The following is a 16,969-nucleotide window of genomic DNA, read 5'->3' on the forward strand; positions in this document are numbered from 1 at the left end:
TACAGCCATGTAGAAAAAACCTTGGGATTAATTTCTATCTGAAACAACCAAATGTAAAGAAAAATTTAGGAAAAAAATGATAAGGCTAGTAATTGTAATAATTATTGTGAATAAAAAATATTGACCTAAAACTTATTTTCATTACTTGTCTTCTAATTTAAAATATTTTTGTAAAAGAGCAAGGTAACTAAAAATATAATACCTTGCTTTCAATTTAAAACATTAACAACAGGGCCGGCCGAGTGGCGCGATGGTTAAGAACTGGCTTGGGACGCCAGAGGGCCCCGGTTCGGATCCCACATATGAGGGCCAGTGACACTGCCCTCTACAGCTAAGATGCTGAACAACAGCTCAACCTGGAGCTGGGCAGCTGTGAGTTGCCGGTGATGGCGGAGGCTGCAGCCCCTGTGGCAGTGGGTTGCCATGGGCTACTGTGTGTAGCCAGCAGCCAGCGTGAGCGGCCAGCAGCCGCAGTGAGCAGTCGTCCAGAAGCCGGCGACTGATTTGCCTCACCTGGGAAGAGTGCAATGATGGTGCCAACTTGGGCCAGTGAAGCAACGTCCTCCACAAATAGACTGAAGAACAAAAACGACAGCAACTTGTCTGTTCCCCTTCCCCCAATTCCCCAACACTGTTCCCATCCCCCCAATTCCCCAATAAAAATCTTTAAAAAAAAAAACATTAACGACAGGAAGTAAACAACTGAATTGACTGCATCAAATTCTCACTTATCAGAGCGACACTGGTCCCTCACTACAAAGTAGAGGGCTCCAGAGAACTACAGTAATGGAGGGAAAAGAAAATGGTTGCAACTAGTTTGGAGAAGAAAAAAAAAATGATTCTAATATCTCAGACAGAAAACTTCTACTCATATGGTTCCAAGTAGAGAAAAGCAACTTTATAGAAGACACTGAATGGCCCCTCAAATAAAAGATGAAAGGTGGCTTTCCATCCCCTTCTCACTATAATCACTTCCCTTTTCTTTTTTCTTCCTCCTTCCTTTTAAAAATTATTTCCTTCCTTTTGTCTTATTATCACTTGATTCAAAGCCTGTGAGATAGTTGGAAAGAGCTTGGAATGGACCAGAAAGATCTGAATTTAAATCCCAGCTCTGCAGCCTTCTCTTTCTCTGACATTCATTTAACAAGCTATTTGGACTTCAGTTTCCTCATCTATTGAATGGATGATAAGACCTATCTTGCAGAATCCTCTGAGGAGCTTAGATGACTTGACAATTCCAGGTGCTTGATGACAATTAATAATAATGATTATTATTATATAACTATAATGATTGTTATTGATCATAATATTATTATTATTGTCTATTCCCTTTGGCCAATCTGTTCCTATCAGTGACAACTCTCATGCATTAATCAGTTTTCACAGTTTCCGATCCACTATCTGGATGTCTCCTCACCAATCTAATGAAATAGAAATGGCAAGTAGTATTATTCTCCAAGTTACAGATGAGCAGCTGAGGCTCAGGAATGTTAAATGACTTAACCCTGAGAAACGGCAAAAAGAAAAATCAAACTTGTCTAATATCTCCAAATTGGGCTCTTCCGTTGCTTCCCTAGTGAGCACTGAGTCATCACGTACACCAATGGGGCACTTGGAGTGGAAGCATTTCTACTCTTGCAGTGTGTCACAGCCAATATTTGATTGAAGATGAAAGAATCATTTGTATACTCACAGAACTAGGGCTCCCGTTTGGCACAGCAGGCAAGGCAACAGGTAAGGCTGCAGGCGTAGGAGGGGTCACAGAAATTTCACCAACTGGGTCTCTTGCAACAAGCATCCTGACTGAATTCCCACAGTTCCTCAGTACTTGCGCAACTTGCTCACTGGTCATTCCCTGCACATTTGTGCCACCAATCTTCAAGATGTGATCCCCTGTCTGGAGTCTTCCATCCTTTAATCCAAGAGGGAAAAATAATTATTATGAGAAATCAATCATCTAATTTTACTAGTTAATACCAATTCATTAGGTTTTGAGTTGTAGCAAAACGGCTAGCAAAGAAGCCATCCAAAAATGCTGAATAAAATATATTTTTAATGCATGGCTAAACTGACAACAGAGAAACGGAAGTCTCTGTAAAACAAAATAAGATGAGGAATGGGAGAGCGGGGAAAGTTCAAAAGGAGAAGAATTGCCAGAATTCTAAAACAGGCATTTGTTTGAGGGTATCACTTCATGCCTTACGGCCTAGAGCCAGGGTATTACCGGCCACTTATACAAGGAAGAGACCAGAAAGCTCAGAGCATCAAGAAGGGAAAGAGGTCAGGTCAGGAGCCTCCAGTATAGAGCTAGGAACTCGGAATGCCAACAAGCTCAGTGGCACAGCTGAGGAACAGCAAGATGTCAGTGTGTCTGGAAGACAATAAGCAAAGAGGAGAGTAGGCTAAGAGATGAGTGCATTAATGGGGTCAGCAGTGCAGAGCATTTGCTCTCAGTGAGTAGGAACAGACGTCACTGGAACGTTTTGAGAATAGGCATGACATTATCTGACTTTTAACAAGATCACCCAAGTCTCTGTGCTGCAAATAGACTATAGTAGAAGAAACAATAGAAATAGAGATACCAGTTGGTCAAGTAATAATCTAAAAGGAGATAACAATAGCTTGGACTAGGTTAGCAGTTGGGTGTCAAGAAGAGAGATTCTAGATGTATTTTTAATAAATTGTCAACAGTCTCTCCGGATAGCTTCTACATGAGGTGTAAGTGGGGGAAAGGAAACAGAACTCCAAAATTTTAGCCTCAGCAACTGGAAAGATAGAGTTGGTATTAATTGAAATAAAGAACACGACAGTGGAACAGATGGGTGGGAGTAGAAATCAGTTCAGTTCTACAGATGTCCAGTCTGAGATGGCTATTCAACATGCAAGTGGAGATAGACACCAGATATGCAGCTGGATACACAAATCTGGAGTTCAGGAGAGAAATCCAAACTGCGTATTTAAATTTGGGAACGTTAGCATATAGGAGGTATTTAAAGTCATGATTCTGGATGAGTTTTCTTAGAGAAGAGATACGCAAAGTTCTATTTCTTAAGCTGGTGATATGTATATGGGTGATTATTGTTATTATGACTTAAAATGTGCACAGACATTATATATACTTTTATATGTATGTATATTTCATACACAGGAAAGTTGAAAACATAACATCAGAAAGTAAATCAGTTCAAAATGTTTATCTCTCCATTCTACCTTCATTAGTGAAATTTCTGAAAGAGCTTATCCGTCTACATTTTCACTAAGTTTGTTTTATCAGCAATTTTGAATTTTCTTTACTTATCTTTACTACAATATATTAAAGATACTAAAATGTAAACACAGCTGGTTACAAAAAATTACACCTGCAGAGCGCTTTATATGTTGAAAATCAGTTTTTGTCTTGTTTTGTTTTGTTTTTATTGTTAGTTTCAGGTGTACAGAACAATACAATAGTTACCCTTTTCACCCTAACCAGGTAACAACCCCCCTCCCCCCATCTATTGCCCTCCCACCCCCGATATCATGCTTATCTATTACAATTCCATTGAATCCATTCCCGCTCTCTACTCCATGTCCCGAGACTATATGTATATATGTAATTATAGTTGACATACAGTATTATTCAACATCAGTTTCAGAAATACAATGCGGTGGTCAGGCCTCTACATCGACTATGAAGTGGACTCCCCAAAAGGACATGGGTCCATCTGGCCCAAGAAATACTTACAACATTATAGATTATATTCCTCGGACTGCCTTTTTCTATCCCTGAGGCCATATTACAATTACCAATTTGTATTGTCTCATCCCTTCCCCTTCTCCTTCATCCCCACCCCCTCCCAACTAACAACCCTCAGTTCTTCCTCTGTGTCTCTGAGACTATCTCCATCCACTTCTCCCATCCATTCAGTTCCTTAGAATCCACGTATAAGTGAGATCATATGATATTTGTCTTTCTCTGACTGACTTATTTCACTTAGCATAATGTTCTCTAGTTCCATCCATATTGTTGCAAAGGGTACTATTTCCTTCTTCTTTATAGCTGAATAATACTCCGTGTAAATGTACCCAAGTTTCTTAATCCAGTCATCTACCGATGGGCATTTTGGTTGTTTCCAAGTCTTAGCTATTGTGAATAATGCTGCAATGAACATAGGGGTACATATATTTTTTCGGATTAATGAAAATCAGTTTTAATATATCATCTCATTCAGAAAAGGACAACTTTAAAATGAGAAAACTGAGATTCAAAAAGGTTGACTGACTTGACCAAGATCGCAAAGCTAAAAAGCAGCAGAACCAAAGTTCAGCCTGAGTTGTTCCACTGAAGATCTGTTCTCATTCAGTCATGTCTTACACTTTGACATCTCCAGACTAACATTAGTAGACAGTAAATTTACTGTTTTCTTATTCTCCAAGAAATTGCCAATAACTGTCTAAAAGCTTAAATAAAATGAAGATGAAAAATAGATATTTTGCAACTGAGATAGAGCAATGACCACTGGGCTAGTTCTAAGTTTCATAGTCCTGGCTCCAGGAGGCACCATCTACAAGTTATAGATGAAATTCAGAAAAAACAAAAAAAAAGCCTTAAGACTAAAAGTCTATTCCACATCCTTATTTTTTTCCGATTTTGCAAAAATCTAAACAAAGAAAGGAAGGTGTTAAATCGAAATAATGAGTAGAAAGTTATGTGCTTTGTTATGAACTCTGCAAAAGGAGCTAGAAGCAACTGGAAGTTGGAGAGGAACAGGGAAACACGAATGCAATTCACTTCAGGAACATTTGGAAAGACTTAGAGAAAAAAAAGTAAATACATAGGAGAAAATTATTATGGGGAAAGGAATAAAAAATTGCTGGATTTCTACTTTAAGCACCTATCATTTGATATTATATCATGCCCAATGCAACAAACTTGAAATAAAACAACTACTTAAGAAAAAGTCTGTGATCATGATGAAAAATAAGGGTAAAACTGCCCCTGAATTGAACTATCTTTGAGCAGAATTAAGGCTTGACCAAAGAATAAAGAATATGTCAATTCAGTGTTTTCGTACTTGGCTTGGCCAAAGAAGGGCATGTCACCATATTTAGTCACTTCCTAGGCAGTATTTCCCTATTTTACCTCAACTCAATTTAAAATGATGTAGATAATTTGCATCTGTCATGAAAAGTCAAACATTTTCTTCTTCCAGAAAAACAGGTGTTCTAAGGAATTCATAAAGTATAAAAATAATCATTAGTCAGATTGATAGGAAAGACACCAAAATGACAGCTACTTTGTTTATGTCTAACAGCCCAAACGTAGCATTTCATTGATATTTTCTGATCAGCATTCTCCTTCCATAACCTGTCTACTGTGCAAGAAAACTAAATGGCATAAGAGTCCTTTTGTTCTTTAACAGAAAACATAAATCAATGATAACCAATTAATAGCCATGCCAAGATTCAAAGACACAGTGTGCTAATCAAACATTCAAATAGAAAAGTTTAACTCATAGATTTTCAAAAGTGAAAAAACACCATGCATATAGACAAAGATAGTACGCTGTTGTGGATGATAATTTCAATTTATAAAATATTTGAAATCCTAAAGGAAGATAGGCCTGAGCTACAAAAGAAATAAAGAAATTAAATTTGTTTTTTCAAAAACTAAAAAACAGCACCAAATACTTTCACAGCTCAGAAAATGAAATCATTACTATTCAATACTTTTTTATTCCAAGTTGTTTCTATCATTGGTCTTTAATCAAAAAGCAACATGTCATTGACAGAAAAGTGATTTTATAAAATAAAAACTCTTTTTCTCTCAAGGAATTAAAGGAAGGTACTAAATCTAAGTACATCTAGCCTATCCAACTCAAATTCCCAGAGCCCTCATCAACTGATTTTTAAGGATAATGAAAATAGCTGTTTATAGACTCACTCAAAGCAAAATTACTTGGGAATACCACCCATTCAGGGGCCTCAAGCTGGTCTTTGCTTATTCTAAACTAAAAATTCCTCATAGTCTACACACACCCTTCAAATCCTTGCTTGCTTCCACTCCTTAGTATTAAAGGTTACTGACTAGTTATTATGACTCATAATATAATTGCCTCACACCAAAAAGTCAATAATTTATGACAACTTTTAAATAGGCTGAGTTGAAATAGTCCCTTTCTGGAGATAATGAGGGTAACTCAGTGTACCTGATTTCCCTAGAATTCCTCCAGACCACATGAAAGAGATTTCTGTAAAACAAAATTGTTTTACCCTGCCCATTATCAATTTAAAAACAAAAAACTTCTAGCTGCTGAAATTTTTTGAAATTTTTGCCATAATTGGACAGAACTCTCAAAGGATGTATACTTCAGGTACTGTGAATTTTGAAAAGTATCTGACAATTACAGGTAGTATAGGTCTTTCAGCTGCCCTTACAATGATACTATATAATTTCCTTCTTCATGGAATTGGCCCTGAGTACATTTACTGACTGGTCATGATAGGTGAATCTCCATAAATGTTTCTAAAAAGCTCGTATGAATCAATATTTTTCCATTTCCTTTACTTTACAACATTTGAGGCAGTAGGCAGAAGAACAAGTAAGGGATTTGGAGTCAAACGCACCCAAGTTCAATCCTAGCTCTACTTTGATCAAGCTGTATTGCTTATCCGACCTAATCTCAGCCCCCTTTGTAAGCAAAATGGGAATAAATTCTTTTCTCATTGAGTTATGAGCATTAAACTCAATACTATATTTAGCCTAGTGCCTTGCTGACAGCAAGGCAAGGCCTTAAATGCATCCATTTCTTAAGTCTCTTGAGGCTTCAGTGACCTCTGTTAAGTGTTCTTTGCCACATCCCCTCAACTCTACCCCATCTTTAACTATACTTACTGACTTATCTGTACACAAAAAGAAATATAAGGGGCTATTTTATGAAACCGTATTAAATTAAAAAATACTGACATTTTTTAACTTTCTAGTAATTCTTTTTATATTCTTGGGGAAAAGTAGTATTAATTAACCTCTTTAACAGAATGTAGGTATCACTTCATGATCAATTTGATCATATCTGAATTAATCACCTAAAACATTCATATTCCCTTACCATGAAAGTGGCCACAGTCAATAGTGAGCATTAATATTCAAAACATGAGTGCATTTTAATTAAACGCAATGTTCCGTTTAATTTTTTTTTTAAGCTATGATCAAGCTACATGAGCAACAACTGAACAACTTGCAAAGACTTAGCAACAATGTACAGAGTCAGCTGAAGAGATTTTATCCGCCATTAGCTGAGATGAGGGGAAAAGGGAAGTGAATATTGTCTATGTCTCGCCATATTCCCTCCTGGAAAGAGTCAGTAGCTCAGTTGCTCCTAGAGCTAGCTATTCCCTGATGATAGACTTGACCAACCCAGGACTGCTGCACTTCAGGGGAAAAAAAATAGGATCAACTTTGAATAAATAGATTTAAGCAGTAAAGCACAGGCATTAGAGTCAAAAAGATGTGGGCTCCTTGCCGATGTTGTCATTTCCTAGTTGTGTGGCCTTGGGCAGTTTCTTAACAGTTTTCATATCTATAATTTGGGAATAAAAATTTATGCCTTTTAGGGATTACATGGCAATAAGGTATATCAGGCAGATAACAATATCTGGCATAAACACTTGCTTCTCCATTATGACTCTGATGGATTACATCCCTACCCACTCCTTGATGACCTGAAATCCTGACAATCCCTTCCAGTAAGGGTGATAATCAGACCTGGGCTTTTCCCAACAGTGCCTCAAAGGGATTAATTTGGGGAACTCTGCACTTCATATTCTCCTTGTGAAAATTCATAATGCACATTAGGATATTAAAAACTCAGAAAATTCTTACAGTCAAGAAACTTATTTGATTCTGTTTAACTTGGTGTTTCTTTAAAATTTATTTGACCCTTTGTTTTTCACAATAACTGCTCCACTTTGCATCTTGAAAAAGGGCTACTTCAAGAACCAATCCTATTAAAATTGCTAAGGGGGGGGGCAGTGGTATGGGAAAAGGTATCACAATACTCCACAATATCTCATCCCTTTCCAGGTTACAAAAATTTCAAAAAAACCCGTAAATACCCGTATTATTATTTGCTGTATGTCATAGATGTGTTCTGAGGACCCACTAAAAAATGATCATTCCCAACCTTTTTGGTCTCAGAACCCCTTTTATTATTAAAATTACTGAGAATGAAGGAAAGGGTATTACAAAGGGGAACAAGAAACTTTTGTGAATGATGGGTATGTTCATTATCTTGATTGCAATGATAGATGATATGATAGTTAAATTTTATGTATCATCTTGGCTAGGCTATGGTGTCCAGCTATTTGGTCAAACACTATTCTAGATTTACTGTGAAGGTATTTTGTAGATACGATTTAACATCTATAATCAGTTGACTTTAAGTAAAGGACATTATCCTTGATAATGTGGGTGAACTTCATCCAATCAGTTGAAGAATTTAAGAACAAAAACTGAGGTTACCTGGAGAAGAAGGAATTCTGCCTTAAGACTGTAACAGAAATCCTGCCAACTTGCCCTACAAATTTCAGAGTTCAAACTGAAACAGAAACTCTTGCCTGGGTTTCCAGGCTGCTGGCCTGCCCCATAGATTTCAGACTTGCCAGTATGCACATGTCAAAATTTATTAAATTGTATACATTATATATGTGCAATTTTTTATGTCAATTATACCTTAGAAATTACTCAGAATCTCAAAGAGCTTTTGTATATGTGGTTCTCTTTTAATATGTTTGTTGATATCTACTGAATTAAAAATAATATTGAGAAATTTTTTAACATGTCAACATATAAAAATACTTATGTATGTTGATTTACATATTTTTATTTTAAAAGAGCTATGTTTTCTAAAACAAAAAAAATGTAAGAGTAGTGGTACTTAAAAATATTTTTGCAAATCTCTTTAATGTCTGGCTTAAAAGCAGACAGCTGGATTTTCCATATTTGTTTCAGCATTAAATATGTTGCAATATGTTGTTTTGGTTAAAACATATATATATATATATATATGTATAAAACATATATGTATAAAATAAAAATCTAGTTTCAATCAGACATATAGTTGGAAAATGGGCCTTTTCAGCCCATTCTTCTTTGATAATACAACAAAACTTGACAAGTAGTGGTTTCCTAAAGAACAGTTGCAATGTGGAATCTAAAACTACATCAACAAGCTCTCAGACACTGTTTCATTAAACTTTATTGATCTACCTTGAATTATGAATGCATTATAATATAATATAAAAAATATGAATATTTTGCCTGTATGTTATTTTGTCATATTGCACATTGGTCTTCAGAAAATATTGTTTCACAGAACTATGCAGATCTTCCAAATATTGACATATTATATTATATAACATAAAAAATACATATTGATTAATATCACCAACAATCTAATCAGAAAATTTCTAAAAATTAAATGTAATATTTAATATTTTCTTCAACGTAAAATGAAGCAGAAACAGTTGATAAGTTTTTAAATGGGCCACTTTCAGTTTAAACACTGCTAAATAATGAAGTATAATCATTTGATTTGTCATGCCAGAAATTTTTAATTCAAGTGAAATTTACCATATTGGGACAACTGTTTATAATTACTGTATCCTGTGATTTTTTACCTTTAAGCCCTTCGAAGTTACACTGGGAGAGAATAATACAGATATTCAAAATACAATACCCATTAATGACCCTTTTTAATAAAAAAAATACTGTCCTCTAATGGAATCAAGAAAACCATCAATCACAGGCAAAAAACCTCCAAAAATGTTGATTTAGAACTCTTTAAAATAAAGCAGAGTGAGTGTACATGAACATTTATGGAGAAAAACATTTTTAGCTATACTTAGGAATCACATATCCTAGTAACCTAGGTTATAAAATTACATTTCAAGCCATACAATTTAAATTGCCTCAAACCAAAATAAAAACAAGGAAGATCCACTTACTCGATCTGCTAATCCTCCAGGAACTATAGTCCTCACAACCACACCACTTGATTTTCCTCCAACTATTCCAAAACCTAATCCAGAGCCATCATTAATGAGCTCAACATCTTCAATATGGCCCCAGCAAACCTACAAATTAATGGCAAGTAAGTGGCAAAGTGTTAGTAAAACACACAGATTCTTAACTTCCCAATACAGTAATTACACAACATATTAAACATGCATACAATTAATCAAGACAACTTTCTAGAGACTAAGAGATGTATAAAGATGATCATAGGATCCCTGCCCTGAAGGATTTTATAATCCAATAGAGAGATAAACTAAAACATAAATAATTAAAATACAAGACAGAATATTGGATCGTAAGACACTCTAAACTCTAAGAGGACAGAAACACGTCTCATTCCCCAGTCTATGCCCAATATTTATCACAGTGCCCAGCACACAGTAGGAACCAATAAATATGTTTTTATCTGAATAGAATCACAAAATATTATAAAGATTGCAGGGAGGTGGATGCAAACAAGTCAAATCCAATCAAGAATTATGGAAAGCTTCAAGGAAAAGATGGTATTTTAATTGCACTACAGAGGGAAAAAAATACATTCAAGCAAAAGGGAAATGTAAGAGCAAAGCTGGGTGTGGATAAGCCAGTGGGAGTAATTGAAGGTTGTAGAAGAGGTAATGACAGGAACAAAGCAGTGGCTTAGGAAGATTAATCTGGCAGCAATGTGAAGTATGAAATAGTGAGAAGGACACGAGGCAATGAGACTAATTTAGGAGATGCTTATGAGGGAGAGGGAAGGTAGGCCCAACTGAAGATACTAGCAATAGGATTACATAAATCAGACAAAGAGATGACATTTTTCCTCTAACCAGCAGGCTTCCATCAGAAACATGCGTTCAATTCACCAAATTCAACTGCAGAAGAAAATTCTCCCTCTCAAGATCATTAGGGCATACTTATTAGTTTTTCGAAGTACTAAATTGGAAAGCTACTATACAATGTTAAAATAACCAGGAATATTGGTAATATCTAATACATTTATGTCTGAAACAATATCTAGTTTCTGGGAAGCAACAATGTACACTAAAATATGCCAAAATTAATAGCAGCTAATATTCACAAATTATTTACTTTGCACCAGGCACTGTACTTAGCCTCTTCACAGGCATTCGCATTTACTCCTCACAACACTTCTGTGAAGTAGACGCTGTTATTAGTTTCAAGTAACAGATGAAGAAATTGAGCCAGGAGAGGTCAAGGAATCTACCCAGTATGACACAGCCAAGAAGTAGAGAACTGGAGTTGAACCCACTTTAGCTTGACTCCAGAGCCCTTGTTTTTAATCACTATGCTAAGCAATTTCCCACTTTGTTCATTCTATTTATTATGTAAATTGTGCTGTATAAATATTACTAATTGCAACAGGGAAAATGGCTATACATTAATTTGTGTTGTGACCTTGCACTGTACCCAGACAGTCTATTTTTTATTTTGTCCCAATGAATGAAAATTAAATAAATCAGCTAGCACTTAGTGTTATAAGAAAATAAGATTTATTAGCTTGCATTCTGAAGATACGGGCCAAAATCTACAAAATGTTATTAAGCAGGTTTAAAAATTCCCAAAAGAGACATATATTTTTATTCTTTTGAACTGCTGTGCATATATCCTTCCATAAAAAAAAGAAAAATTTCTATAATTTTGCAGTATCAATAATCTAGTCATAAACACCCAATAATTTACAAAAATAAAGCTTTTGAAATAAATAACCAAATCTTAAGATACTCAATAGTAAATCTCTAATAAAAACTCTCAGCTTAATTAATTAGCTGGCTGTATCACAAAGGAACACAAGACTCCATCACCAAATAAATTGTACCTAATATTACAGTTTACCCTTTATATGAAGTAATCATCTTAAATGAGGAGAATCACAGAACATTTAAAAACAAAAACCTCCATGAAATATCTTGTTTAATATGCTAATACTGCATTTGGAGACACGATCATCTTTTTTAAACTATGACAAGTCAAATGACACCTTCCAAATGTCTTAAAATCAATGCCGTAATTCGAAATTAAATATTGTTCCAAATTTGCAACTCACTGTTTCAGGCAGAATAGTATCGGTTAGGCTGGTAGAAGTACTGCTTTTTGTATGGACTGGTTCCCGGGCCACAACCAGACTCAAAGATCCAGTGGTTTGTTGTAATAATGCAATTGCTTGCTGATGGGAAATGTTCTGATCCAGTGGCGTGTGATTAATAGCCAATATTTGGTCATTTTCCTTTAACCTTTGATCCCTTGGTGAAATAAAAGAAAATTTTAAGTGATATAATAGCCCGATTTTTAGGAACCTATTATTCATGTTAAATAGTCTTTTTTATGATACTACTTCACTTAGTACATTTAGCCAAATATTTAATTATGTAACAGAACTCTTTAGCGTGCTTTTCATCAAAGCATTTATTAGCTAATTAACCAACTAAGTAGTACATCTCTAAACATACACACACGTTTTAAAAGCCATTTGGCTAAAAAAAAATAAGCAAAAACAACATATAGGGCCCCACTGCCAAGGTTTTGCAAGTATGGGCATACTGCCCCCATTAACTGCATGAATCTTGTACTCCTGACCCCCTTCCCATCTGACTTCAACATATATCACACTGAGGTAACTATATTCTCAGATTCACCAATAACCTCTTCTCTAGCATGCACCACGTCCCCATTGTACTTCACTAACATATCAATAGAGGCCAAACCCTCCTTGAAAATCCAGAAATTACTTCTAAAGCTGTATCTGAACCCTTCTCTCTTCTCTAAGCACCAATTTCCCAACTGCTAACCAAAGTAAAAAGGACTATTTTTAAAAATTAGCAAAATCTCTTTAAAAAAACAAACATTATTACAGTCAATATTTACTGAGCATTTATTATGGGCCAGGTACTCTGCTAAATGCTTTATATGTATTATCTAATCCTCACAATCACCTATTGAAGTACTTAAATTTTACAGGCCAGAAATGGAATCCTAGACAAGCTTAGCCTCTTATCTAAGTAGTCTGACTCTGAGCATACTCTCTAACTGCTTAAATTAAAGGGCATCCTAAAGATATCCTAGGATTTACTCTGTTCTGGGTTACTGTATTTGACTTTATTATCTTCTAACCACCACTCCTCTTCTTCCTGTTTCCTCATTATTACCACAATGCTTCTAGATCCTTCTTTATCTCTCTTGCATCTACCCATCTCCACCTTTTGTTCCCAATGTCAACCCTCCAGCTGAGACCCTTACATAATACCTAAGACCTAACTTGCAGTATTTCTCAGGGTTTCTTTTTCTAGGCTCTCTTGTGCTGGTATTTGCCAACTCAAAAATGCATAATGATTATCTATATTTATTGACCAATGCGGAGAGAGCCAAAGCAAAGAAAACAAACCCCTGTCATGATTATATCATAAAAGGGCAATTTTTTAACCTTCAAAGTACAAAAATCTCCCTGGTAAGAGATTTACCTCAGGAAAATTTATTTATTCTAATTGACTAATTCCAATTCATAAATTTGAATTCTGAAAGTTCCATTATATTGCCCTTTTTTTTCTCAGGTCACACCAGATTCAGCAAAACCTGGTCAAAAGCCAGAATTTGCTAATTTCTGACATCTAGGACGCCACGTAAACTTGTTGGCATTCAAAGGCCTCTATGTTTAGCCCCAAAGTACTCTTCCAACTTGGCTTCCTCCCTACATAAACCTTTTTCCAGCTATTCTGGTCTACTCTGTACCTCTCAAACATATCTGGCACTTCCTGCTCTTGTGTATAAATGGTTTCCTCCACCTCTAACGCCCTTCCACTCAGCTCAGCCAAATTCACTCTACACACGGGTATCCAGCTGAGTGTCCCTCCCCCTCTCTCCCTCTCACCTGCCTCATTATCAAGGTGCTCTGAATCACTCCTTTATCATTCACTGAATATTCATTTACATTAAGTATGTTATCAACAGGGCTAGCTAACTCCTGTATGACATTTTAAGTTTTCTGAGGACAGGGACTGGTACCTTTTAGATTCGCCTTTGGAACTAGCAAGTTGGATAATTCAATTTTTGATGCCAAAATTGTGGGTGGTTCTCACAATAGACCATCTACCATTAAAAATGTTGCTTATGCATCCTTTTATTAGTATTAGGAAAGGTTTATGTTATATTAAGAAATAAGAATAAGATATAAAATTGTATACATACTATGACCTTGTCTTTATAAAAAAAATATATTCTGATGTTTTTCCTCGTTTTCTCAGGTCAAAGTTCAAGAGGTTTTTTTGGGAGGGAGGGGATTGATTACTGTATTTTGATATTTTGTATTTTTCTATTACATGCATGTATAATTTTCACAATGGTTTTCATAATTTTGAAATATATATATTTTTAAATTGAGACTGTTGTTTGTGAACTTTTCCCAAGTCCTAAAGAAACATTTATTTTTAAATGTGACCACAACAAGACAACATCCAGGAATCACTCCAATTTTCCCATCTCGAAAGTACTCTTTTCTCTAACTTCTTCACAGCTTGTTCACTAAGGAAAATTGCTTAAACCCAAATGAGTCAATTCTTGATTTTTCAACCCTCATGTAACTAATTTTGCATAAACTTGTCCTTAATTTACTCACACTCAGATTTTTTATTTTCTGGAAATCAATCTATTTTAATCTAACTTTCCCTCTACCCAGTAGAGCTCAAGACATCTCGCTTCTTTCCAGTTAATATCTGCTCAGGGAATATAAACTCAACCCAAGATAAACAAGCTACAGAGGAGAAGTTTCCTGGAAAATATGATTTTGATACATTCTGAAAAGTTAAATAATTAGTTTTACTACTATTATTTATAATTTAACTCTATACTATACTTCTCTCTTCTCTCTTTGCGTGTGTGTGCGTACGTGTGCGTGTGTGTGCGCGTGCGTGTGCGTGTGTGTGTATGCACATATGTATATGTAACTGAATTCACACTTTCCATTCATGGGGAAACCAGTTCTTGCCTCTCCATTGCAACATTCAGAAATAATGGATTTCCACAATTTTGAGATTCAACAGGTCTTAGGAAAGCTCCTAAAATAACACAGTTCTATGCAGAAAGTCCTAAGAAGAAAGGAAGAACTGATCATAAAGACCATTTAATAATTATCTAGAAGGTCCTACATGGCTGGCATCTACCTGTCTCTAGCCCCCCACCCCCTTTTTTAAAGATTTCATTAGGGAATTGGGGGAGGGGAACAGTGTTGGGTAATTGGGGAAGGGGAACAGCAAATTGTTGTCCTTCAATCTTAGTTGTGGAGCGTGCAGCAAGCTCAGCTCCAAGTCCAGTCGCGCCGCTCAGCTCAAGATGTTGTGTTCAATTATTTGCAGGTGGGCATAGCCAACATCCCATATGGAAGTTGAACCAGCAGCCTCATTGTTAAGAGCGCATGCTCTATCCACTGAGCCATCCGGGTGGCAGCTCAGCTCAAGGTGCCAAGTTCAGTCTTAGTTGCAGGTGGGCATAGCCCACCATCGAACAGGCAGTCTTGTTGTTAGGAGCACGTGCTCTCTCCAGCTGAGCCATCCAGCCACCTGTTGGCAGCTCAGCTGCAGCTCAGCTCTGGCGCAGCTCACTGGCCCATGTGGGAATTGAACCAGCAGCCCTGTTGCTCAGAGCTCGCGCTCTTAAGCTAATTCTTAACCAACTGAGCCACTCGGCCAGCCCCTTCTAGCCCCTTTTTGAATCGTCTTGCTCTAAGCTCCCACACCAGATATGTATCGACCACATTCCAAGGATATGAGCTGTGTTCCATCTCTCCAAGGGCTGCTGGTCAAGAGAATCTCTTCCTCTTCCCTGACACCTGCTGCTCTTGGCAGACCCTACTATCTCCTTTCAAATTGCCTTCAGGCACCACGGCCTCTGGGAAGCCACCTGACTCCTTCGCCTTAGTTAAGGTTCTTTACGCCACACACTCAAATATCAAACTCCTCTTTTTGGCAGGCGAGAATTCTACCACTGAACCACCAATGCTTCCAAACTCCTCTTTTTGGAATCACTCATCTGAATTTGTAATTACAGACTATAAGTACAGTGTAACTGAGACATGAGGATTGACCACAAAAAGGTTGCACAACACTGAAAGTACACTAAAAACTACTGAACTATATACACTTTAAAATGGTGACATTTGTGTTATGTGAATTGTATCTCAATAATAAGATAGAAATAAGATGTTTAAAAAGTTGGGCCAATCAAAGTTAAATAGGCTTTTTGTCAAGGAACTTTATAACCTTAAGGAAGCTAATGTTAAGTGACCCTATGTCCAGGTTTGCTTTGGATTGTCTAGGTTTGCCAGAATAGTTCGAGTTTACACCTGCTGTCTCAGTGTCATTATTAATAGCGCACCCTCTCACTCTCAAAACTATCTCAAGTTGGATAATAAATTATACGATTACCTAACTGTGTATGCCCAATCTCCAAGAACAGGAAAGAGATTCTCAAAGATACCTGACCACTGCTATGGTTTCTCAGAATGTATTTGAAGAAATCCTGCATTAGATGGCAGAACAAAGATACAAAGTCAAGGAAATGCCATTATTTCTGAATTTTCAGTTGGGGAGACTAGACTTGATCCCCCATGAATGGAGAATTGTGAATTCAAAAATATATTATTGGGCTGGCCGAGTGGCACGTCAGTTAAGAGTTTGCTTGGGAGAGCCAGCTCTGAGCAACGGGCCCCAGTTCGGATCCCGCATGAGGGCCAGTGACACTATACCCTCTACAGGTAAGATGGTGAACAACAGCTCGACCTGGAGCTAGGCTGCAGTGAGTCACCGGTGACGGCATCGGCTGCAGCGGGGCTGCAGTGAGCTGCCATGAGCGGTTGTCAAATGGCCGGCAAGCAACTGCCTCACCCCGGAAGAGTGCAATGATAATACCAACATGGGCCAGTGAAGC

General features: G+C 36.7%; 1 protein-coding gene across 1 annotated transcript in view; it reads right to left on the reverse strand.

The window, feature by feature from the left end:
• PATJ (PATJ crumbs cell polarity complex component) overlaps positions 1 to 16,969 on the reverse strand; it is a 351,381-nt gene that overhangs the window by 315,202 nt on the left and 19,210 nt on the right. The window contains exons 6-8 of the mRNA XM_019655480.1: positions 12,102 to 12,297; positions 9,985 to 10,113; positions 1,694 to 1,912 (exon numbers count right to left, since the gene is read on the reverse strand). Coding sequence (XP_019511025.1) covers positions 1,694 to 1,912; positions 9,985 to 10,113; positions 12,102 to 12,297 — 544 coding nt within the window. The remainder of the gene's footprint in view (positions 1 to 1,693; positions 1,913 to 9,984; positions 10,114 to 12,101; positions 12,298 to 16,969) is intronic.

This window comes from Hipposideros armiger, unplaced genomic scaffold (genome assembly GCF_001890085.2).
Source record: "Hipposideros armiger isolate ML-2016 unplaced genomic scaffold, ASM189008v1 scaffold_240, whole genome shotgun sequence".
In the NCBI taxonomy this organism is placed as follows: domain Eukaryota; kingdom Metazoa; phylum Chordata; class Mammalia; order Chiroptera; family Hipposideridae; genus Hipposideros; species Hipposideros armiger.